The 26,375-nt window shown below is 38.4% G+C and overlaps 1 protein-coding gene across 9 annotated transcripts in view; it reads right to left on the reverse strand.

The window, feature by feature from the left end:
• Nucleotides 1-26,375, reverse strand: part of Piezo (piezo type mechanosensitive ion channel component) — a 555,272-nt gene that overhangs the window by 98,002 nt on the left and 430,895 nt on the right. For all 9 annotated transcript variants that reach the window (XM_067145104.2, XM_067145105.2, XM_067145110.2 and 6 more), the window contains 3 exons: nt 21,598-21,772; nt 12,535-12,692; nt 7,283-7,359 (listed from right to left, as the gene is read on the reverse strand). In XM_067145104.2, coding sequence (XP_067001205.2) covers nt 7,283-7,359; nt 12,535-12,692; nt 21,598-21,772 — 410 coding nt within the window. The remainder of the gene's footprint in view (nt 1-7,282; nt 7,360-12,534; nt 12,693-21,597; nt 21,773-26,375) is intronic.

Consider the following 26,375-nt stretch of genomic DNA (forward strand, 5'->3'; position numbering starts at 1 on the left):
GTATCTTGCTAGTATACTGATATAGGTCCTTTGAATTTTAAGCACTTTTAAATGCCAAGTGATTTACATTACCTTGAGTTTAAGAAGTAAGTATGTATGTAACACATACTGGTAGTTCAGTAAGTAAATTATTCCAGGCTCTTTCAGAGTTCATGTTTACAGAATGAGCTGCAGAAATTATGTTCTCATTCTTATTTACCGAATATAATTACTAATAATGGTCAATGTTAGTGGCATTAATTAACAATTTTGCTGCACGTACAAATCAAAATGAGTTTTAAGAAAAACATTTGATGATAAAGGTCTACTAACAATGGAATGGATCACAATATTAATACACAAATCATATACAGAAGAATGGACATACTGTAAGACGACATCTTTTTCATGTTCTGGAGTTTCTGTATATAACTTTATTTATCACTCGTTTGTTCATTTCCTTTGTTTGTTTGTCCAACCCTTGTCCCGTTTCCCTACTGGGTCGAGTATGAGGCGAGATGAATCTGTCGTGGCGGGTTTTTATGACTGGATGCCCTTCCTGACGTCAACCTCATCAGAGGAGTTAATGGAAATGAATGACATGATATATGGTAGTAGAGAGAGAGTGAAACCCAGTGCCGGCACATAGACTACTCCTGTCGAATAGCATCAAGGAGTCTACTCATGGCTTAACGTCTCCATCCGACGGACGAATCACCATCAACAGCGTCATATGCCCTCACTCCACTTGAGAACTGTGGAGAGGTTTGGAATTTAATCCAGGCTTTTGGCACGCAATCTAGTGATTAGAAATTGTATACCACCCCCCCACCCCCCCTACCCTGCCAGCCAACATTCTGATGGTGAAATTTTTTTCGACCAATGGGACTTGAACCGGCTAACCTCGGTGTCAGACCATTTAGACTTCAGCACCTTAACGATCATGGCCACCAGGTGGGCTATTTGTTCATTTCCTTGTCCAGTGAAGTTCATAAGAGTATTAAAAACAGTAATCACAAACAGAAGCAGTGAAGAACCTTTCGAAGTTAAAAACCAGCTTGAAATAGGGTTACACGATAGTGGGGTTTGAACCCACTATCTCCCGAATACTGGATACTGGCCGCACTTAAGTAACAGCAGCTATTGAGCTCGGTAGTGTCAATTCTCTTCTCCATATACATACTGCATTAACAATACTGGTACTAGTCAACGGTTAGATTTTTTCAAATAACAAATTACAATGCTATCCTATCATAGTCAGAAGTTGAACTTCATGACTTTCTACATGCATTCAGCAAGGCATAATACAAATTAGAACTTCAATGTTCAGAAGACTAACATTTTACACCAGCCAACTCTACAGTATGTTAGAAATGAGTCTCCGCAGTGATATTGGCTGGGGGTGATCCTGCATATGTTGGCAATGCTCCAGCAGAACCAAGCAGGATGCAATGCTGTTAAAGTGAAGGTCAGATGAGGTAGTAAGTACCATGCAAGACTTAAGAAGCTTACAACAGGGGAGCGAACATTTTTAATGGAGTGGGTTTTCCGGTAAGGTGATAAATACACAGATGCAGTGAAAAAAAGACTTCATGAATTGTTTCCAGGCTCAGTTCTACCACCTCATGATACTCTGCGAGGTTTAATGAGTAAATTTCATAGCTGCGGTGCCATATTCAATACTATGAAGAGTGGTAGACCACCAATTTTAACAGGCTCCTTAAAAGTCCATCTCATTCCATGCAGAAATTGGCACAACAGAGAAATGTATCTGTCTTCACAGCGCATGAAGTAGCAAGAATCTATATCTAAACAGCTAAATCTTTATACATATAAGTTTTCTGCCGTTCATTAATCGATTACATAAACAGTCAAAATACCCAACTTTGGACATCTAAAAATCCACATACAATTCGTGAAACACAAATTCATTCTCAAAAGATTGGCACGCGGATTGCAATCTCATGTTCATGAATTACTGGGCCGATATTTTTCAACAGCACGGTAGATTCAGAAGTTTACTGTAAAGAAATCTTGCACCTGTTCATTGCAGAACTAAATGGAATGGAAATTATGGGTTCATTTTTTCAACAAGACAGGGGAGCCACTTTGTGCCATTTTTAAGTGATATATTTGAGGAATTAATAATTTCACGAGGGTTCTGGCTACCACGTAGCCCTGATTTGTCACTTGCCGACTTTTTCTGGAGTGCTGCCATGTATTCAGTTTACCAGTCTACTCCCAGACCAACTGAGGAATTAAAAGTAGCCATAACAAATTCTGTGAACTCCGTTCATAATGAAACATTGGTCAAAGTGTAAACATGTTGCCCTCTCCTTGGAACTTCATGGTAAACATTTTCAACATCTGCTGTGAGTCTGGTAAGTGTACAATAATCATTAGGTTTACAATTTACTCCTTTTCAAGTTGCTTTATTAACAGTCTATCTTTTTGTAATAGGCTATATTTTTACAGAAACATTGTGATTTTAGTCTCTCGATTCACCATGTTGCGCGATCTGTCCACTCGCATCTGACCCTGAGCAGATATCGCTATCACCTGAATTGTGCACTTGGACAGGCCACAGCTGCACTGCTTGCTGCCAATACTCTTTTCTAACGCACTGTAGGAACCTGTTCTGAGTGCTTAGCATAATGATCAATGCTCAGAATGTTGACTGTTTTCTGTAACTTGGGAGTATCTCTCTGCAAAAGCCAACATGTAAATGGTAGTCCACCACTTCTTTAAACGTGCCAAGACAGCATTTGAGAGGCTGCAAATGAGAATTTTCAATAATCGAGACATCAATACCCTTACTAGATTTCCACTGTACAAACATGTTGTAGTTCTGATTTTCTTATGTGGATGTGAAACGTGAACAGCAACATCAAGGATACCTCAGAGATATCTTGAGAATTGTCTGACAGGATAAACATACAAACTTAGTATTTCTGACCTCTTCCAAAACACAAGTAAAGAAGTGATGCGTAACATCAGCTTCAATATGTTGCGCACTTGTCTTCATGTCAAACCATTGTATCCCAAAGCAATAATAACAGCATTACAATCATCCTGAAACGACGTAACATTGATATTGACAACTCTGAAACTTGCGCCCTGGACTGCCAGACCTGGAGAAATACCACTCGTCAAGGAGTATAACTATTTGAAAAACAGAGACATTGTGTTGCAGCAGAACAATACACTAGAAGAAACACAGAGCAGACATAAGGAAAAATGGCTAGTTTCCAGCTGGTTCCTCAATAATAATTTGTCACCCTCATGGTAAAATCTGTACATCGTGGGTCTGGTTGACTGGTCATCTGAAGACACTGATAGGAAGACTATCATACTCGTTCACAGGTAATTGTCAATGATGAGTATGTACAAGTCTTTTCTTTCCTCTCTTTACACTCTTTACATCAGAAATGTAGATCATCAGTTGAAAGGGGATTAGAGATAATGCTAGGGGCTTTACGTCGCACCGACACAGATAGGTCTTATGGCGACGATGGGATGGGAAAGGCCTAGGAGTTGGAAGGAAGCGGCCGTGGCCTTAATTAAGGTACAGCCCCAGCATTTGCCTGGTGTGAAAATGGGAAACCACGGAAAACCATCTTCAGGGCTGCCGATAGTGGGATTCGAACCTACTATCTCCCGGATGCAAGCTCACAGCCGCGCGCCTCTACGCGCACGGCCAACTCGCCCGGTTTAGAGATAATGATCAGGAAAACAACACTGATTCATAATTTGACAGCTAAAGAGTAAAATGAACATGTTTGTAAGAGTAGTGACCTTTACCAAGCTTGAAACAACTGGCAGAGTTTGAAAATGAATCTGTAACTTTTTTTGGTGGGGTACAAAAATGCCAACAAAAGGCAAGCTTGCAGTTTTACCCAGATATGGTGACTATAGCAATAGGACCTGCAGTTTTATGCGAAATCTGAACCACAGGAAGATGACTTTATTTCCAAAATCCCTCGCTCATTTGCTGTAATTCAAATGGCGGCTTCCTTGGTGAGAAGCAGGTTAAATAGCCACTTTGCTATCATATCTAGTCACAATTATGCACAAGACAGACATATTTGTATGGTTTATTGATCACAGACCATCCTTCCTGTGTGTAAAGTGCACAGACCATTTATTTTAGTAAATTACATTATATTGAAGAAACAAAATATTACCACAGTTATCACCAATTAACATGAAACTCATAAAATAATGTGACACAACCAGTACAGCTAAGTCTTAATGTCAAGCAACTAGAACTTCTAATGCAATACTACAACATTGAATCAATTCCTTAATTCCATTTACAGGGAAGAAAAGGCCTATCTGAAGGAATTTCTTTAAGCTGTACAGGGAGTCAAACCATAAATACATTCAAGTACACAGTAATCGTTCAAAATTCTATATCCTCAGTATCAAGATATGTTTCAATGCTTAAAGATGTAAAATGCACATTTTAATTGAAATATAATTTAAGTTCATAAAGTATTCATGCATGGTAGGCATCTAACACAATATTCACATTCAAATCTGAACCATGGAGCTTCTACCAATTCCTCTATTACTGCATATCTTTATGCCATGCTGCGAAAAATTAAAAAATTACATTGCATACATTTATTTTCATGCACCTCTACCTTGAATCAGTTTACACACTTCATTGTAATAAAGATGGTGTCATACCTCAAGAGAAGTTTTGGGAGTATATAATGGGTTTAGCTGATACAAAATAATAGTTTAAAAAATAGAACTAGTTGCATCTTCCTCTCAAGCAAGAACTTCCTGATAAATATCAACCCTATCTCAATTACCTATTATATTATTAAGGAAAGAACATTTCTGAGTAATATCATATTTTTATTTGAAGGGCTAGTTGGTATGTTACTAAAGATCATTGACAACAGTAGTCTAGCATGATAAATATTACAGAAGTTTAACTCAACAAGCTATACATAGATATGTTTTATGCATAAACTGACATTTCAGTTCTATTTCCCAGTTCAGCTTACTGAGCAGTCTGTCTAGGTGCAGGATTGCATACCTTCACAAATTATTAATCTTTTCATTGTAATAAATCATGAATATTTTTGAGTTAGAATAGCTTTATACAGATTTAAGATCATGAATTATTATAAAACCATTATTAAAAAGGACATGATTACATCAAATATCTATAATGTAATAATATGAAGCCTCCGTGGCTCAGGGGGCAGCACGCCGGCCTCTCACCGCTGGGTTCCGTGGTTCAAATCCCAGTTACTCCATGTGAGATTTGTGCTGGACAGAGCGGAGGTGCGATAGGTTTTTCTCTGGGTACTCCGGTTTTCCCTGCCATCTTTCATTCCAGCAACACTCTCCAATATAATTTCATTTCATCTGTCAGCCATTAATCATTGCCCCACAGGGATGCGACAGGCTTCGGCAGCCGGCACAATTCCTATCCTCGTAACTAGATGGGGCTTCATTCATTCCATTCCTGACCCGGTCAAATGACTAGAAACAGACTGTGGATTTTCATTCATCTATAATGCAATAATAATTATTAATGTAATCATGAATGACAACACGTTTCAAGGTGCATTTTTATTTTCTTCTTTATAGCTTGTACAGATCTTACAATTACTGAGCTTACTTCTTCATGCTGTAAATAGCCACAATAGATCAAACATAAGAATCTTCACTATTTCATACCCAGGTAGCTATGTATGCATTAGTGGTTTTCTTTATCCCCCCTAATGCGCAGGTGTTTGGATATGATCAATTACCTGCGACGATAGGCAGATAGCATTCTTCACTTATTTGTGTGCACTTGTTTGGTCATGGAGTTAGTTACTCCTTGCCTCAGAGTCGAGGATCATCACAAGTGTTATGTTTTTCTGTGTCCACTTCGATGACAATATGTCATGATGATAAAGTAAGTAAGCTCGTGTCCTCATCCTGAAGTGGTGCAGCTCTTTTCAGACACACCCCCAATGGAGGTGAGCTGCACGTACCATTTTAACTACATACCAGCCGTCCCACCATTCTTAAATTTCTGACAGTAGCGGGAATCAAACCCGGGCCACCGAGGATGGCAGCTAATAGTGTTAACCATTATGCTACAGAGCCGGACATGTCGTGAAGATGATGAGGTAGGGAAAGGGTGAACCCCAAAGTTGACGCATAGCCTACTCCAGTCAAACAACACCAACTGGCTAACTATGGTGTCACACCAAAGAGGCTTTTGAGAATGGTATTTCCAAGAACATTCTCAATATATCTAGCATGTTATCATCCTAACTTGATCTACACATTTTTGTTATCTCTCCATGGAAGTAAACAAGTTCTTTCATCCCATCAAACATACCCATGGTTCTGATAATATTGCAGAAATTGATTAATGACTGACTTGATGCTACTGACAACAGCATCAAGATCATTTTGACGATGTCAGTGGCCATATACATTATTATAATATGTGAAACCTTGTACTTAAAGTTCTGCAGTATCCGAAACAAGCTGGGCAGTTAAACGTACCTTCATCATCAATTACGTACAACTGCAACGTGGACCTGCACAGTCATGGCTTGACTCCCCATAACAAACTTAATATCCTTCTAATCACCATACAATAGCACTACTTTCTGTAACTATCAGTACAATTGAATGTTATGTTGTTTCTTAGAGGTTGAATAGATTTGTAGAACTTTTTAAACAACAGTAAAATTTCAACTGAATTATATTATTTTATTTTAAACATTACAAATATATTAACATCAAAATCATTATAAACTAGTACTTAAGCTTTACTAAATATGTTTTCAAACATTTCAGGCAATTAAGGATGAACTTTGAAATCTAACTCATGTTGAATTATCCAACAAGATTATTGTTTAAGAAGAAAAAGAAAAAGAAAAAAATACTCATTGAAAGGAGATATCCTCAGCTTCTACTGAAAAAGTCTCAAATAGCCTCTAACAAACAAAATAACATCATAAGTAGGTCAAGTGAGATGAAGACAGACAGGTAGGTAGCTAGATGGAAATTATTTAAGTACTGTAATACCGTTTCAAGATTCATTTTCCCCTTCAATATCACCATACGAAGTCTTAATGCATGTTCTGGAACATTACTGCAGTGAGCAGATTATCACTTGCATGTGACTTTTACATACGGTATACCAACTCACCAGACGCTCGAACTACACTCTCAAAAAAAGTAATCATGCTTTACTTGGTAAGCAAGAAAGCTCTCAAGTGGGATCAAGCCTAATACCAAATGCATCTCATAAATAAAAACAAAGTATTCTAAATACCTGGTCGATACTCCTGGAAGAGGTTGCCAAATCATTCCAGAACCAGTACGTATACCTTCACCAAAACCTCGCTTTTCCTGTGAACAATTTTAAGGTCAAACAATTTCCACAATGAAATTTTGTTTTAATTATATATGCCCACTTATTCAATAGTGTACAACTATTAGTTATAATAAATAATCAATTTAATCTTAAATTAGGACATGTTTCAGTCCTTGTATGGGCCACCTTCAGCTAACATAAAAATACAAGATAAAATAAAATTAAAAGAGTACAAAGACATTTAAGTCAGATACATTTTAAAAAACTTATAAAATAATTGCAGTTTTGCATCTAAAATGAATAAAAAACAACTAATTCCTTTGGTAGTTTTGAAAAAGCAAAATAAACGAAGTACAAAGACAGTTAAATTAAAAATAGAATGGGTGAGACTAAAAAGGAAAAGATTCCATTCGCAGTAGTTTTCGGTAAACTAAACCAGACTGTTTTACTACAGAACTCTTGCTCAGACTGAAAAACATACAATTACATATTTGTTTCTGTGCATATTAGTCACCACACTGTAATATATATTGAAAATGAAAACCTACAACCTGTTTTCCAGTCAGTGACCAGGTCAGGGATGGAATGAATTAAGCCCCCATCTTGCGGCGAGGATAGGAATTGTGCCAGCTGCCGAAGCCTGTTGCACTCCCCTGGGGGAATGATCATTGACTGACAGATGAAATGAAATGATACTGGAGTGTGCTGCTGGAAAGAAAGATGACAGGGAAAACCACAGTAGCCGGAGAAAAACCTGTCCCGCCTCCGCCTTGTCCAGTACAAATCTCACATGGAGTGATCAGAATTCGAACCGAAGAACCCAGCGGTGAGAGGCCAACGCGCTGCCGCCTGAGCCACGGAGGCTACTATAATATATATTGCCAGTAATAATAATATTCTGGATTCTGGCTAAATGTAAAGTCAATGGAATCTTTTCTCTCCTTATCTCACTAGGTTTCAAAATGCAAAGAGTCTACAACAATTTAATCTATTTTAGAAATTTAGATTTTTAATCAATATTATCATTATTTTTTACACCCATCAACATTTTGTAAATTATTTATAATGTAAAACAATAATTTTTTTGTAGGCTATACTATTTATTTCAAACAAAGAATGTCTAGTATTTCTTTTGTAACACTAGTCATTGTCATCATCACCCGGAGCACTTGTTGGTGGACAAGTTAAAATGTTCTCATAAAACTTGTGACCATTGTTGAACAGCAGTGAACAGAAAGCAGTGAAGCAACAGAAGTCCTTGTTATGTAATGTTATTTAAATTTTGTGTTGTCATAATTTCTTTTTATGTAATGTCATTTAAATTTTGTCTTGTCATCAATTTGGGAAAACAAAAACATTTAAATAACTGAAGAGTTTATGCAAAGCAAATTATTGTATGTAGCTTTCTTATTCTGGAAAACCTCAAGAAAAGACTTGAAAAATCAATGGTGTGTAATATTAAAAAATTATTAATATTTAGGCCTATGAAGAAATGGACTATGAAGGAGATTTTTGTTCCAAGAGATTTGGGTATTGAAATTTCCCGTTTTAAACTGCATAATATTCTGTAAATTATATAAAGGGATATGGATTTTTATGCATGACTTGTGAGGCAGGGTGTGCCACATGTAAGTGGTCCTTTCCTGTCATTTTGTAATATCCGCTAATATGCTATTTCAGCAGAAATGGTTATTCTAGAAGATCCCTGCCATTGGCCAAAATAAAAGTTTTTTTTATTGGCCAGTATATTAAGATTTTTCATTGGTGAATGTGGCAATCTGGAGTGTTGCTATTGGTTATTTGTAATCGCACGATTTCCTGTTTGTGGCTCCTCGCGTGTGCGAGTTGAATTGTCCGCGTCTTTGAATTCGGATCACTGCGGTGGGCGGACGGGTCTTGCGTCTGTCCAGCAATGGGTCTTCAGCCGGCCCAAGGTAAGCGCTATGTTATTGCTTTATATTGATTTATATGCATTCTTGTGTTTTGGACTTTTCCCACTTAATGTAACTTCCGTAATTATGTAGAATTTCATCTTGTGTGCCGGAGTTTCCTCTAGTTTTCCACATTTACCAAAATAGAGCATTTATATAACTCAGATGTTACGCTAGTCCGTAACGTGTTGTTTTCGGAGGCAAACCTTCTTTTCTAACTCAGTAGTTGTAATTGTAAGTAACTGTAACACTCTTTCTTGAATAGCGTAATTAATGTTTTGATTCTTTCGAAGATGCCCCCTTTCATTCTCTAAACTTAACTTTAATGTGAACCTCTTATGTCAAAGTTTGTTCGTGACCGAAGAGCTTAAATGTTTCCCTTACACATCTTTTATTTTAGTGTTTCAAGTATCAGTTAATCCGCAGTTCATTTTTGTTCATTTATAATTGTATGTTTCATTTTCTCAATAATTACTTGTCTGTTGGGTGTATTATCGTAAATCTTTTCTCCCCAATAATGTCATACCTTCCCATGGACCTCCTAGGGCCCCTTCACATTTCGACAGTACTTTCTTAGTTGTCATTTTTAGGCCGATGAGTTATTCCCTCACCGAGCTCGATAGCTGCAGTCGTTTAAGTGCCGCCAGTATCCAGTATTCGGGAGAATGTGGGTTCGAACCCTACTGTCGGCAGCCCTGAAGATGGTTTTCCGTGGTTTCAGATTTTCACACCAAGCAAATGCTGGGGCTGTTCCTTAATTAAGGCCACGGCCGCTTCCTCCCCACTCCTAGCCCTTTCCTGTCCCATCATCGCCATATAAGACCTATCTGTGTCGGTGCGACGTTAAGCCAATAGCAAAAAAAAAAGTTATTCCCTGGAGTATCTGATAAGTTATTCGTCATGCTTCCAAGTTTAGATGTGAAATCACCGCCACTGTGTCATTTTACGATTTCATTTTTCATATTAAGTGTCCGTTTTACTATTATTATTTTCGTATTATTATTATTATTATTATTATTATTATTTTTTTTTTTTTTTTCATGGTGTGGGTTACTGTAGACACGTCCTAGTTCGTGAACCACTGGCAACGGCTGAGTGGCCTAGTAAGTGGTCCTGAGAGTCGGGATACCAGTTGCTATGGAATGGGAGTGGGCATCTTGGACTATTCTGAATCATGTCCCTCCTCCTGCTCAGGCGGCTAGGAGCTATACAATCCACCACAACCCATTAGAAGAGAGATCCTCACTTGGACTATGTGCAAGAAGGGTAGCATCCTGCTTCATGAATGTACCGAGCTTAGAACATTTTAAGTAAGCCTCAGACCTATGGGAGTAACGGAGTCCCACTCCCATTTGACAGGCGAGGGACTCCTTGGAAACTACTTGGCGAACGAAATGGAATTCGATGGGGAGCTATCAATATTAATGGGGCTTATGGAAGAAAGAAAGTAGAACTGGCTGAGTCAGCAAAGAGGATACATCTGGATGTGCTAGGAGTAAGTGATATTCGGGTAAGGGGAGATAACGAGGAAGAGATAGGAGATTATAAAGTGTACTTGACGGGTGTTAGAAAGGGAAGGGCAGAGTCTGGGGTAGGGCTCTTTATCAGGAATACCATTGCACACAACATAGTTTCTGTTAGGCACGAAAATGAGCGAATGATGTGGGTAGATTTGTCAGATGGAGGAATTAGGACTAGAATTGTCTCCATGTATTCACCATGTGAGGGTGCAGATGAGGATGAAGTTGACAAGTTTTATGAAGCAATGAATGACATCGTGGTCAGGGTCAACAGCAAGGATAGAATAGTGCTAATGGGCGATTTCAATGCGAGAGTGAGGAATAGAACTGAAGGATACGAAGGGGTGGTTGGTAAATGTGGGGAAGATATGGAAGCTAATGGGAATGGGAAGCGTTTGCTGGACTTCTGTGCTAGAATGGGTTTAGCAGTTATGAATACATTCTTCAAGCATAAGGCTATTCACCGCTACACATGGGAGGCAAGGGGTACCAGATCCATAATAGACTATATCTTAACCAACTTTGAATTCAGATCTGTTAGGAATGTACGAGTTTCCCGAGGATTTTTCGATGATACAGACCACTATCTGATCTGTAGTGAACTAAGTATCTCTAGGCCTAGGGTAGAGAAAGTGAAATCAATCTGCAACTGAATAAGGGTAGAAAATCTCCAGGATGAGGAAATTAGACAGAAGTACATGGATATGATTAGTGAGAAGTTTCAAACAGTAGACAGTAGGCAGGTTGAGGATATAGAAAGTGAATGGGTGGCATACAGGGATGCTGTAGTAGAAACAGCAAGGGAATGCCTAGGAACAACTGTGTATAAAGATGAGAAAAGGCGATCTTGGTGGAATGCTGAAGTGAGAGCAGCCTGTAAACGTAAAAAGAAGGCTTATCAGAGCAATGATTCGGTATAGTTCAGTATACACACTTTTGAAAAGAGTTCTGGTGGTGATTTTTTTTTTTTTGCTAGTTGCTTTACGTCACACCGACACAGATAGGTCTTATGGCATCGATGGGACAGGAAAGGGCTAGGAGTGGGAAGGAAGCGGCCGCGGCCTTAATTAAGGTATAGCCCCAGCATTGCCTGGTGTGAAAATGGGAAGCCACTGAAAACCATCTTCAGGGCTGCCGACAGTGGGGTTCGAACCCAATATCTCCCGAATACTGGACACTGGCCGCACTTAAGGGACTGCAGCTATCGAGCTCGGTAGCCCAGGATTCCCACCTGTCATTAATGGCTATAATGGGGCATGCTTTTACCACCTTAGTTATGGCAAGGGGTGAACGGTAAGATAGAAGTTTACAATCAATTCAGAATCTGTTCTTAATCTTAATGCATGTTTCCTGCCCTCACGTAAGTATTATTTGCTGCTTTGCTAGAAAATCTAATGAACACATGAAACTTTCATTGAATTACCACTGAAGCTATATTGCCGAGTTTAATCCCAAACATATCATTGAACTAACTTTCTGTAGGATGAGAGAACAATGTCTTTAGGTTGTCTGTAAACTATAAGTCGTATAAAACTTATAGGGGCTGGTAGACTTCTCTGAATACAGTATCTTAAACCAGTTATGTCAGAATACTGTATCTTATACAAGAAAGTCTTAATTAAAACAAAATCTTTAAGACATTATTTTACAAAGAATAAACAAAAATAAAGTGGTAACTGAAAACCATTAATTCCGATGTCCAATTAGCAGCTTAGTTACCAATATATACTAATAAATTAGGTAATGAAAGTTTGTTTACCTTCAGCATTTTCTTTTCCATAGCAAGGACCTTGATAACATAACGATAATCTCTTGATAAACGATTCAAATATCTCGTCATTGTCACCATCGCACTCTCGACAAATGCCCAGGCAAATTTTATATATGCTGAGATAGTGTGCCACCAAGATCTTGGTTCTAGAAAAATGAAGAAAATGAAGAAAACATTTCACCAAAAGTCAGAAAAGCATATAATGAATAATATACAATAAATTCATCTCTCCAGAATATAACATTTCACATTTAAATTATTCATGATGATGATTGTTGTTTAAATGGGCCTAACATCTAGGTCATCGGCCGCTAATGGTACAAAAGAAGATGAAATATAATGACAATCTAAAAGTTCAAAACTCATCCACTGATCAGAATCCAAAACGTGATTATGAAGAATGAATGGATGAATATGAATGTAAAATAATCAGCAGATCCAGCTCACAATACTGAAAGTTAAAAATAATTCCAAAATTAATCCACTGACTAGAATTCAAAAAAGGAGACGACGAAAAATTGTTATAAACTTAAAACAATCAGTGAATTCAAATCGCAATGCCTCACCTTCCCAGAAACTATCTTAAAACAATAGTACATACTGACCAAGAGGCTGCTTCCAAAGCACAATCCTGAATCAATGATACTTGTCTAGAGGAGTCCAAAATCCAGGTCAACGGCCCCTCACAATGGTACTTATCACTAGGAAAGTAAGAACCATTGTATTTCTCACGTAGCAGTTCTAATCATGAGTAACGTAGACTTACGGTGTTGCATACAGAGTGGTAAGTGTGGTACTACTCAAGGTAATGTGATACGCACAGGTAGCGCAGACCTATGGTGTTTCTCACATTATAGCGCCACTCATAGGTAACGCAAACCCACAGTGTTCCTCACATAGGTGTACTAATAACAGGGACTTGTAATATCACGTGGTGTTCCTCACATAGTGGGTACTAATCGCAGGCAACGCCCAGACCTGTGGTGTTTCTCACAATTAAACTAATCATAGGCAATGTAAGCCCGTGATGTTCCGCATATAGTGGTACTAATCACGGGTACTGTAAAACCCGTACTGATTTGCCCTCTGTTGCTACTAATCGGAAACCAATTGTGTATCGAACATAGTGGTAATATTCAAAAAGTAAAGGCGACCCCATAATGTTCCTCGCAAGATGGTACACGATTCTAATTCAATCATCCCTTGGTCGCCCCTTTTAGTCGCCTCTTATGGCAGGCAAGTGATACCGTGGGCATATTCTTCGTCTGCGTCCCCCACCCACAGGGGTTCATTTAAATTATTAATACCATATTGGATATAATAAGGTAGCATTTTAACTACAATGAATTTATTTGTGAATACACTACTGTATTACTTTACATAAAGAGCAAGTCTATTAGTGATTTAACTTATCAGAGCATCATACATCCATACAATACTAGACATTCATATCAGATTGATTTACCAAGGTGTGGAGTGCGCAGCACTCAGATATCTCATGTCATAACCATTTCTAATAAAACAGAATGAGGATATAAAAATTTGCTATTAAAAGCTTTTAGAAAAGGCATTGCAAAAAGTTGTTAACCAATTCATGGTATGCAACTAATGAGTCCTTGGAATCTGACAGGCTCGACCTCAAGCAACTGTAATATAGTTTACTGAACCACATTTCAATGTAGAAGACAGCTTTGTAAACTTTTTTTTTTTTTTTAGCCGGGCCGAGTGGCTCAGACGGTTAAGGCGCTGGCCTTCTAACCCCAACTTGGCAGGTTCGATCCTGGCTCAGTCCGGTGGTATTTGAAGGTGCTCAAATACGACAGCCTCGTGTCGGTAGTACATGTAAAAGAACTCCTGCGGGACTAAATTCCGGTACCTCGGCGTCTCCGAAGACCGTAAAAGTAGTTAGTGGGACGTAAAGCAAATAGCATTATTATTATAAACTTATTTTTTACATACCAGGTGTATGCACAAGTTTTTGCCAGTTTTGAGGTAAAGAAAACACGTAATTTTCAAGGGAAATTCATTTTTTGTTTATTCAAAATACTTGCCATCGGCTTCTACACACTTCACCCATCTTTCAGGTAAGTTATAAATATCATGCCAGAAAAACTGCTAGTCTTTTGCGGCAAACCATTAGTCGAGCCATTTTCCAACTTCCTTAAAATTGTTGAGGTGCTGCTCTGCCCCATTGTTGCGAAGAGGTGATAGTCAGATGGCGCCAGATCGGGGAAGTACGGCGGGTGCAGAAGGATGTCTTATCCAAGAGATTTCAAGGTGTCTCACTGGTTTTGCGTGTGAGACGGCGCACTGTCGTGTAACAAAATCACTTTGCCATGTCTTCTGGCCCATTCCGGTCGTCTTTCTATCAATGAGTGATTTAAATTAATCATTTGTTGTCAATAGCATTGTGCATTAACGGTTTCACCGGACTTTTGTTGTCTACCAGAGCACGCACTGCCTTTCACACTGTAATCACCACGTTTAAATTGGCGAAACCTTGTCTCACATGTTCTATTTAACGTTAAGAATTTAATTCTTTGGATTCTGTATTGAATCAAGATTCACAATCAACAAAGAAAATAATAATATCCACCTTTTCAATACTATACATCACGTGAAAATTTCTACATTTCTGTTAAATCATCACGTTTATAAACGTTTGGTATCGGTTTCGACAAAACTGTACATATGTCATTAGCCTAGGACAAATTATACAAAGAATAAAATACATTGATCGTGACTCTTATGGTAATACCGTAATAGTAATTTAGAAAATATACATGTTAAAACTAAAATAATATTTACACATATAAGCTGATAGTCATTAATACAATGATAGTCATTTATATAAAAAGGTGTACACCTTGGTAATTATAATTAAAAAGAATGACATGTTAAAAGAAAATGTGGTTTTTGTACAATATATTTATAGTACAATATAATTAGCAGCTTTTGATCTGTTGTATTTTTTTTTCTGTTAAACAGTCTGGTTCATTTTTACAGAGGCGTTATAGCCATGTCTGATATGCTAAAAGAAGTAAACAAACACTTAGTCATAAGTTGTTCCTATACAATAGAATGTTAAGAATATTCTAATAGGGCTTCAACTTGGACTTAACAGAAGAAGAATTTTAATACAATGTCCAATGTAACCAGAATAGATAAATTAGTTTACATATCACTGCAGGTTGATATTGACAAGCAAAGTGTTCATTGGAAAGTTCTTTGTATCTGCTTGTCCTACTTATATATTGTCTGCCTCTGTAGCGTAACGGTTAGTGTGATTAGCTGCCGTCATCAGGGGCCCGGGTTCGATTCCCGGTACTGCCAGAAATTTAAGAGTGGCAGGAGGGCTGGTATGTGATTGAAATGGTACATGCAGCTCACCTCCAATGGGGGTGTGCCTGAAAAGATCTGCACCACCTCGGAATGAGGACACGAGTTTACTTTTACTTATATATTTATGTATATCGTATTAAGAAGTGATACGAGTTAAACACTGTAATTGTTGGAATTTGTTCACCATATGTTTCTACCAGCAAACAATGACTTTCCACAGCCTTTTTCTTTTGATTTAATAAGAAAAGCAATGCGTGCCATGAATGTTCTTTTTCAGGCACAAATGTCGACATGATCACTGAACGATACAACACAGATGCTAGTGTTAGGCGGACTCAACTTGTGTGTGTTGGTAGGTTAAAGACATAATACCAATACAAGGTCCAACAAAGTCATACTCCTACAAAGTCCAATGGCGATGGGATAACGATGGTGGAAGCAGATTTAGGGTGAAATTGGAAGCTTCTAGTCTGGACCTGCACATTGGTGGCAGTTTTTTTTTTTTTTTGCTAGGGGCTTTACGTCGCACCGACACAGATAGGTCTTATGGCGACGATGGGATAGGAAAGGCCTAGGAGTTGGAAGGAAGCGGCCGTGGCCTTAATTAAGGTACAGCCCCAGCATTTACCTGGTGTGAAAATGGGAAACCACGGAAAACCATTTTCAGGGCTGCCGATAGTGGGACTCGAACCTACTATCTCCCGGATGCAAGCTCACAGCCGCGCGCCTCTACGCGCACGGCCAACTCGCCCGGTTTGGTGGCAGTTGTGTGATGGTCGCCTTTCTTGAGACTTAGTGGCTACTCAGGAATCCGGACCTGCATCTGTGTCTAGGAAGGCCTATTTAGGATCAGCACTGCCCACCCCGAATGGGGAACGCCCTAGAAAATGTGGGCTAATTCTAGTTCAGGCTATACCATCTTCTGGAAAGGGAAAAATGAAGGTGAACATCGTGTCACAGGTGTAGAATGTGTTGGAAAGTGTTTATTGAAGACTTTATTTGTAAACCTCCCGTAGTACTTGCTGTATGATATGAGGTATGGTGATAATGTTTTATTTGTAATGACCTAACCTGTAAAGTGTAATATTTGATAACAAATTGTATTTGTAAATAGCAGATTTCAGTTCTGTACTTACTAGAAGTATCCAGAAATGTTACATGAATTTTTGAACAGGGTGTGTTGCATTTTGTTGGTTATGTCTTCTAGAATATATTTTCTGACTGTTCTGGAAATGGAAGGTTCGCGAGCGTCTGTATTCGAGAAATTTAAAGTTCACGACTGGAGTAGGAATTGTGACTGGTGAATCTGGGTGGCGATAGGCGGACTCGTGCATTCTGATTGGCTACTCCAAGGCCAGGGTTTACCTTTATAAAGAGAGCGAGGCAGCATTTCCTAGTCTGACTAGTCTGTCTTGGTCTGCCTTGGTCTGTCTGAAGTTTTACATCGTCAGCGACGCCTCGCTACCAGGATGGGCCACCTTCGGGTAAGCACTCCGATTTCCAATCCAGCCAAAAATTTCCGTAATGTCGCCTGCTATTTTGTATAGGAGTCTGCCCTAACCTCACCTAGATTCGCCACTCAATTATTTCAGATGCCTTAGCTTTTCAGCTGGGCTTGCCTGTTTGTTTTCGAGGCATTCCCCATTCCTTGTTTCGATAAATATGTAAAGTGTAGTTAAATGTGTTGTTACAGAGGTGCAGAGATATGAATGTTGATGTCTATGCCTGTTTTATAGACTATAAAAAAGCTTTTGATTGTGTCAGGCACAATAAGCTGATAGAGATTCTGAGATCAACAGGTATTGACTCTGGTGACTTACGTATAATCAGTAACCTGTACGGGAATCAGTTTGCAAATGTCAAAACTGATCAAGGAACTTCAGAAACTGCTTCGAACAGGAAGGGCGTCCGCCAGGGTTGTGTACTGTCACCTCTGTTGTTTAACATTTACTCAGAGGCAATCTTTAAAGACACATTGGAAGACTATGGTGGGATCAAAATGAATGGGAAAATCATCAACAACATCAGATATGCAGATGATACTGTTGTCATAGCTGATGACATGCCTGCCCTTCAGTGCATGATAAACTGCTTAGTTCAGCACAGTGAAGAGTTTGGATTATATGTTAACCCCTCAAAGACGAAACTGATGGTGTTCTCTAAGAAGACAATTCGGACAAATCTCACAATAAAAGATAAAATAGTTGAGCAAGTGTCTTCTCTCAAATATCTGGGTACCATCTTGGATGACCAATGTAACTCCAAACGGGAGATAATATCTAGAATTGAGCAGGCCAGGAAACAATTCATAACCATGAAGAAATTCTTTGTGAGGTCAGATCTCGGTCTCCAACTACGAATTCGTATGATGCGTTGCTATATATTTTCTGTTCTCCTATATGGATGTGAAAGCTGGACTCTGGATCCAATCATAGAAAAACGTATTGATGCCTTAGAAATGTTCCTGTATCGCCGTCTCTTGCGGATATCCTGGATAATGAAAATCTCAAATGCCGAGGTCCTTCGTCGGATGAAAAAGCAAAAAGAACTACTGCTCACCATAAAACAGAGGAAAACAGAGGAAAACACAATATCTAGGACATATCATGAGAGGTGGGAGGTATCAGTTATTACAGCTTATTATCGAAGGGAAGATACAGGGGAAGAGATCTATTGGGAGAAGAAGAAATTCATGGCTGAAAGACCTTCGAAGATGGCACTGCTGTATTTCAGAAATGGCATTCCATTCTGCGCTGTCAAGATCAGAGCTAGTTACGTGGATCGCAAACCTCCGCTCGGAGATGGCGTCTTAAGAAGACGAAGTTTAATATATTTACCTTGGGGGGTTTGTCTCCGGTAGTTCAGTGTCTCTTGATGTATGTCAGAGTTTTGAAAGGTACATTTAACTTCACTGTAGATGGTAATACCGTATTACGTTGCTTTTAACCTACTAAATTGCATTGTACAACTGGATCTGTAACTAGATGTGCAGTTGGTTTGAAGTTTGAAATTTGTAGGAAGCTATTATCAAAGAACCTCTTAAGTTGTGTGTATCACAGAACATATAGTTCGTAAGTTGCAAGTTGGCGGATTTGGTTCGGAATGTATTTGTAAAATCCATTTGTAAATAATATTTTTCAAATTTAAGGATCACGGTTGATTATTTCTGAATCTGCAATCTAAGCCATGTCCATGCCCTCGGCAGGTTCTAGCCCCTTCCCACCTTCCCAGTTTATTGTCCACTAGTTGGCCCTACGAAAGTTGTTGTCGGCGCAGATCCGCGTAGTTTCTGCTGATGTTTCTCTGAGTGTGTAGTGATTTTTGGGACTGTGTTTAGTGTTTGTTGATTGTAACCGCTGTAGTAATTAGTGTTACCGCTGTAGTATAGGTTACACATCAAATTCATGGTGTTGGATTTGCAACTGGTAAACATGCTTAGGTTAAGACCTACTGCAGTTAATGAGACTCATGACCCTCCGCATACCACTCTATTGAGAAAAATTCATCACTCATCTCTGCTTATGCCCCTACTCTGGACAGCTCTGAAAATTCTAAGAATCAATTCTACCATCAACTGAATACAATACTTTCCAAAGTGCCCACCATGGATAAATTATTATTACTTGGTGACTTCAATGCTAGAGTTGGTAGAGATAGTTGGCTATGGGGTAATGTAATGAGCAATCAAGGCATATGAAACTGCAATGCAAATGGATTACTTCTTCTTGGTCTCTGTACTGAGCATGAATTCTTCAGCACCAACACACAATTCCGTTTACCAACCAGATACAAGACTACATGGATGCACCCACGTTCAAAACACTGGCACCTCTTTGATTACGTCATAACCCGACGTGACAAGAAAGACGTCCTCATCGGTAGAAACATTGATTAATTAATTAATTCATTCATTCATTGATTAATCAATTAATACTCTGTTGGACAGATCATAGACTTCTTATCAGCCGATTCAGAATTTTGGTGCACCAGAAACCATACACTCATTTCACAAACCCTTCAAGGAAGAAATTTAATACCTCTAAACTTCAAAATGAAACCATTACTAAAGAATTCCAAAATGCCATAATAGAGCAACTGACTTCCAATCCAATCAATACTTAGGATATGGAGCTGGAATGGGCCACATTTCAAACTATCATCAAAGATTTGGCAGAAAAAACAATTGGCTATGAGAAAAGGAAGAGAAATGAGTAGTTTGATGATAATAATGAAAACATCCTGAAACTAATTAGTAAAAAAAGGGAAGCCTACTTATCCCTTACACAACACAAGACCCTTCCTCTGTAGTGAAGAAAGCACAGAGCTTAACACATTAATGACGGGCTACGTTAATGAACGTAGTTTCGTATGGGTGCGCGGGCGACTGGCTATGTAAATTAACCTTTTCTCACATTGCTTCATGCTTGTGTGTTTTGATCCTCTCCGCCATTTATTAATCGAAATATTTCATGTTGTTTACAAACTAAAGTTGTTGATCAGAATTTAGATAGATATATTCTTTCCTTGACAATGCTTTCGGGACAGGAAGCGTGGTTTCATAACCCTCAGTACCGCGTGACCGAGTGTATTGCCAGGTGTCAGCACGGCGCACCGTAGCAAAGACAGCTTGATCGATGATGAAATATTTGGAGAATTGCATGCTGATAGTTTATCTGATGTCCCTAGTGATTGCGAAAGCGTAAGTATTAGTGATTGTGAAGATATGTGTTCGCCAACATCAAAATATACGTGTGGAAGTGAAAGTGCGACATTCAGTTCAGACGTGTCTGTTGACGGCGGCAATAATATGAGTGAAGATGCCAGTCACTGCAGTGACAGTGAGGTTGATGGATGGAGAAATAAGGATGAAAAACAGAGTCTTAGAACCATTTACAGGTTTTACAGGTATTTATATTTCATCCTACTTCTCATGCTAAGTGTGCTTCTGTTGCTGGTCCACACAAAAGAATGGAGTAGCGCGTGCCCGGACAACAATGTGTTAAGATGAAATATCATGCTGATACAAGACAGATGTTAAATTAATGGTGGTAACAGAAAGCCAAACCAAGTGTAATCGTGTTTTGAATGTTACTGTTTTCTGTTATCTTGTAGATACCAATGATTGTATTAGATAGAATACGACCCCAGGAGGTGCTAATATGGCCTGACGAAAGATGAACTCACCAATATGAAGAAAGGGCCTTGTAACTTACACTGCTTTCATGGCAAACTATTAAAGAGTAACTTTATTAAATTACAGTGAGATACTAAATAATAAATCTTAAAATTTCAAATTATAAATAAAAATACAAAAATGGAGAAATAACAAGAGAATCACTTTAAAATGTAAAATATCCTAAATGACCAAAATGACTTGCCAACTTTACTTCTTTTATCATGACTATCATTACTTCAACAGAATGTATATAACAACAGATGCTCTTCCAGACAAAAGACATCACTTTATTAAAACCTCCCTCTGTTATTACAGGTCACACTGATCTATTGATCTATTTTGTTGGGATGTTTCCATTTTCAATTATAGGTTATGCCAATGAACATATTTTTAAATAGGCTGTGGGTACGCATAAAAAAATCAAGGACTCAAGGTATAACATTTTAAATCTCAATAGTTAATAGTTAATGAGCTTTCAATAATGTTACCACATTTTGTGAAAAATACGAGACAATGAAATAAGAAATACTTACTCTTTTCTTCTTCCTCAGGCTCAGGCTGAACAAGAGACTCAACTCTTGACATTTCACCACCAGAATCATGGCTGTCCTCTTTCTCGTGAGTAACAGTCTCTTCATCTTCATCTTCTTCATCAACTTTAGATATTTTTGTAGACTGGAAACTTTCTGCAGGTGAAGGTATTACCATCTGTTAAAAGACATTAAATGTGAGATAGATGATAGATGACAGACCTTTTTTCCTTGTCAAAGAAAATTTTAATTTCTAAAGCAAGCTAAAGAATGTAAGCCCACTTAGTTTTGCACAACTACTGATATTGTGATCATAGCCAAAGGACCTCTAGTTTTATGTGGAATCCGCAACACAGGGACATGACTTCCCATTTCAAAATTTCACATCCTTTGACTGGGATTCGTCCAGCTGCATGGCTAAATTGTTAACACACTGGCCTTTGTTCCAAAGGGTGCCGGGTTAGATTCCCCGCTGGGTTGGGGATTTTAACATTAATTGGTTAATTCTCTGGCTTGTGGGTTGTTTGTGTACATCTTCATTCATTTGAATTCATCTTACGCAGGTCACCTACAGGCCGCCAACTTGAAGAAGACCTGCACCAGGCCTTTATGGAGGCCATAAGCAGAGGTGCCAACTATTATAGATTGTCCGTAATTATTACGGATTTCACCTCGTGATTATGGCATTGTGGTCAAAGGAAAGATTATTACGGAAAATTTACATTATCATGAAAAAATTCTAGAAAGAAAGGAAAGAAGGAAAAATGTTCAATCCTTTTCAAGCATTACTGCTCAACCCTCCTCACTTCACTGCTTGTGAGTTGGCAATGATACGAATTAGATAGTTACTTTATTGTTCTATTGGGCTAATGACCTAGATGTTAGGCCCCTTCAAGAAACAAGCATCATCATCATCATCATCATCATCATCAACTTTTTACCTGTGAGCTTGTGAATGAAGGAGCTCTGCTCTGCTCTTCTCCCCGTAATTATTACGGATTTCACCTCGTGATTATGGCATTGTGGTCAAAGGAAAGATTATTACGGAAAATTTACATTATCATGAAAAAATTCTAGAAAGAAAGGAAAGAAGGAAAATGTTCAATCCTTTTCAAGCATTACTGCTCAACCCTCCTCACTTCACTGCTTGTGAGTTGGCAATGATACGAATTAGATAGTTACTTTATTGTTCTATTGGGCTAATGACCTAGATGTTAGGCCCCTTCAAGAAACAAGCATCATCATCATCATCATCATCATCATCATCATCATCATCATCAACTTTTTACCTGTGAGCTTGTGAATGAAGGAGCTCTGCTCTGCTCTTCTCCCCTGTAAAACCTTATGTAATGTTGTATTTACTCGGAAAGTAACTTTCCCATTGGAACAGTTAGCAGTCTTGATAGGAAAAATCAGACAATTTAGGCCTACATTAAACATAGTCACACTGGAATTGCTTATGGTTGAGTGAAGAAAATGTAATCAGAGGGGGAAGAATAATTCAAGAAAACCTACACTGTAAAGCAGTTGCTGAGTGCAAAAGAAGCTACAAAGAATGTTTTATCACAGAACTAACAAGTAATGTGCAAATGTTGTGTAATATGATATACTTTACATAGATTGATATCAGGAAGGACAAAGGAAGTGTCATTATCGAGAAGGGAAAAGAATGCTTTGGATTTCAGTAAAAAATTTCTGAGGGGAGAGAGAGAGAGAGAGAGAGAGATTACTGATAACCTAATTCAAAGGTTGGCACCTCTGCATATGCCATTATTACGCTGGGATTTGAACCATAATTTTCAGTGACTCCATGAAAAATTTGTACTACCATATCATGTACCTTACTCGCTGTAGGCGGTGGTGGTGGTTATTGATTTATATTGCTTTAAGCGAAGGTACAACTATAACCTACCTCAAATAACATGGGAATAAACAATAACAACCCTGCAGTACTACGTGCATAAAACCATTTAGTTGCTGTAAGAAAGGTAAGTTATTCAATCCCTTCCACAGCATCATTTTCACTGTTGGAGTCGTTCGTGTGTATTATGATCCACACAATTTATGCCCCATATTCTTTTTTCTTCCATCATGATGATTTGTCTTACACACATTTTTCAACACTGAGAAGCCACTAGTTTAATCCCTTCCATGGTAACAATCCTCTATTAACACTAATCAGATGGAGAATGGAAGAGGTCTAGAACTTTGAAGAATGAAGGCACTGGATAAGGAAAGGGACAGGTCACGAAAGGTATGGAAATAGAAGGCTCCCTAGGCCTCGCCAGGGTCAGAAGAGAAAAAGACTCGACCAAGGGAGATTGGACAGAATAGATATGATGGAGAAAAGATGGGAGTTTGGAAAAGACATAGTGACGACATTTATTGACAGTGAGAAAGCTTATGACAGTGTGTCCAGACAGTTGGTATGGGACACATTAAGGAAAAAACAAGTTAACCGAGTGGAAGTGCAAATGATAAAAGCTATGTACAAAAATTGTGTTAGTAGTGTGAAAACTAGTATAAGAAAAACAAAACAGTTTAAAGTTGAAACTGGTCTCCGACATACTATTCATCATAGTCAGGGATGAAATTCATAAGAACATTAAACAGAGATTGGGAAGACAGGCAAGAAAAGCCATGTTGTTTGCAGATGATATAGTGATATGGGATGAAGATGAAATGGAAGTGCAAGAACAAGTAGATGTATAGAATCAAGAGATAGAAAAATTTGGGATGAAAGTAAGCACAGAGAAAAGTAAAACAATAGTAATGACAAGGGGAAGGAAGGAAGGAAGGAAGGAAGGAAGGAAGGAAGGAAGGAAGGAAGGAAGGAAGGAAGGAAGGAAGGAAGAGGAAAGATAAAACTGAATGGTAAAATTCTGGAAGTGGTTAAAAGTTACAAGTACTTCAAAGAAGTACTTCACAGAAGATAGAAAGATAACTGAGGAAATTGGGGAAAAGAATACAACAAGCAAACAGCTTCTACCAGAGTGTAAGAGGTATTTTGTAGAACCAAGATGTCCTGAAGAAATGTAAGAAAGCATTATATTGAACCTATTATGAACCCATACTAACCTATGCAGCTGGATCGTGGACTACAACAAAACAAAAGGAGAGTAGAATACGGGCAGCGGAGATGAAATTCCTAAGAGGTATCGAGGGCAAGACCAGACAGGATAGAATTAGAAATTAAGAGATAAGGAAAAGGACAGGAATCTTGAAACTTCAAGACAGGATAGAAACAACAAAGCTAAAGTGGTATACGCATATGATGAGAATGGGAGAAGAGAGAGTGCCAAAAAAAGCTTTTTCAGAAAAATTAACAGGAAAGAGACCACGAGGAAGACCCCGAAGGAGGTGGACAGATTCAGTGTAGGAGTGCATAGAGAAAAGGGGAAGAAAACCAGAAGATGTATTTAAAAAAGGAGAAGAGTGGTGGAGAGAGAGGTAGCAATGGAGGTCTTTGATTCAAACCCGACCCGGGAAGCTGGAAACGGGAAATGAAGATGAAGATGATGACTGTGGTCTCAGCAAACTGATATACTGGTGCTGTTTGAAAGAGGTATGATAAATATCTACTGCACTTTGAGATAAAAATGGGCTTATTTTATTGAAGCTATATTTAATTACCGTAGCATAAAAGCTGCTTCAGTGGATTAGTGGTCTTGATTCCATGTTAACTGGTTCAGTCCTGTCTGAAACAGTCTATTTTTGAAGGGAAGTCAATAATCTTGGTCCTCCACATCATTATTGTTGGTATGTTAAGGTATCTGGTGGTGTACTCAGTGTTACTCGTCAAGATTAAATTAACGCTGCCTTAGGAACCACCTAGTAGAATTCTGCTTTCAGTGCTAGACAGCAGCACAGAGGGAATGCCAAAATTGATGAGCAGACCATCTAGGTGACACCACTTCAGAAAGTTTACAATGTGATAGCTCAATTTAAAGAACGAAAATCTGTGCCCTATTGGGTAGTATTCACAAACTGCACATGAGAAATTCATGTAAACAAGCATTTATTCATGTAAAGAAAAATAAGAAAAATGCAAAGCGACTAATGTCTCTGAGTGAGGTTTGACAACAGGGCATTATTTCATATTAATGGTAGGGAACATAAAGGTACAAGTAATGTGAAAATCAAGGAACATGAATAGAAGTCTCTCTTAAAAGTTTTCATCCTACTGAATATGAATTATGTACTTCATATTTTATGTCTTGTACTGGTGTGTCCAGGTAAAACAAAACCTATATCTACCATTTCTAAAAATGAGAGAATATTAAAAGGTATGAAAAACATGAGAGAACAAATTGAAAACCTTTTTCACTAGGGCCCTTGAAGTTTCATCCTCTCCCTACATCCTCCTCCTCCTCCCACACACAAACATTCAGGTTACCCATAGAAGTCAACTAGAAAGACTTGCACTGTATGAAATCAATCAATCAATCAATCAATCAATCAATCAATCAATCAATCAATCAATCAATCAAGGTCCTCCACATCATTATTGTTGGTATGTTAAGGTATCTGGTGGTGTACTCAGTGTTAGTGGACAAGATTAAATTAACTCGGCCTTAGGAACCACCTAGTAGAATTCTGCTTTCAGTGCTTGACAGCAGCACAGAGGGAATGGCGAAACTGATGAGCAGACCATCTAGGTGACACCACTTCAGAAAGTCTACAATGTGACAGCTCAATTTAAAGAATGAAAATCTTTAAACCTTAGATAGGTTTTCAGCAATGCTAAAATAGACCTAGAACTGGGAGGGTATTGATTGACC

Source organism: Anabrus simplex, chromosome 4, assembly GCF_040414725.1.
Source record: "Anabrus simplex isolate iqAnaSimp1 chromosome 4, ASM4041472v1, whole genome shotgun sequence".
Classification (NCBI taxonomy): domain Eukaryota; kingdom Metazoa; phylum Arthropoda; class Insecta; order Orthoptera; family Tettigoniidae; genus Anabrus; species Anabrus simplex.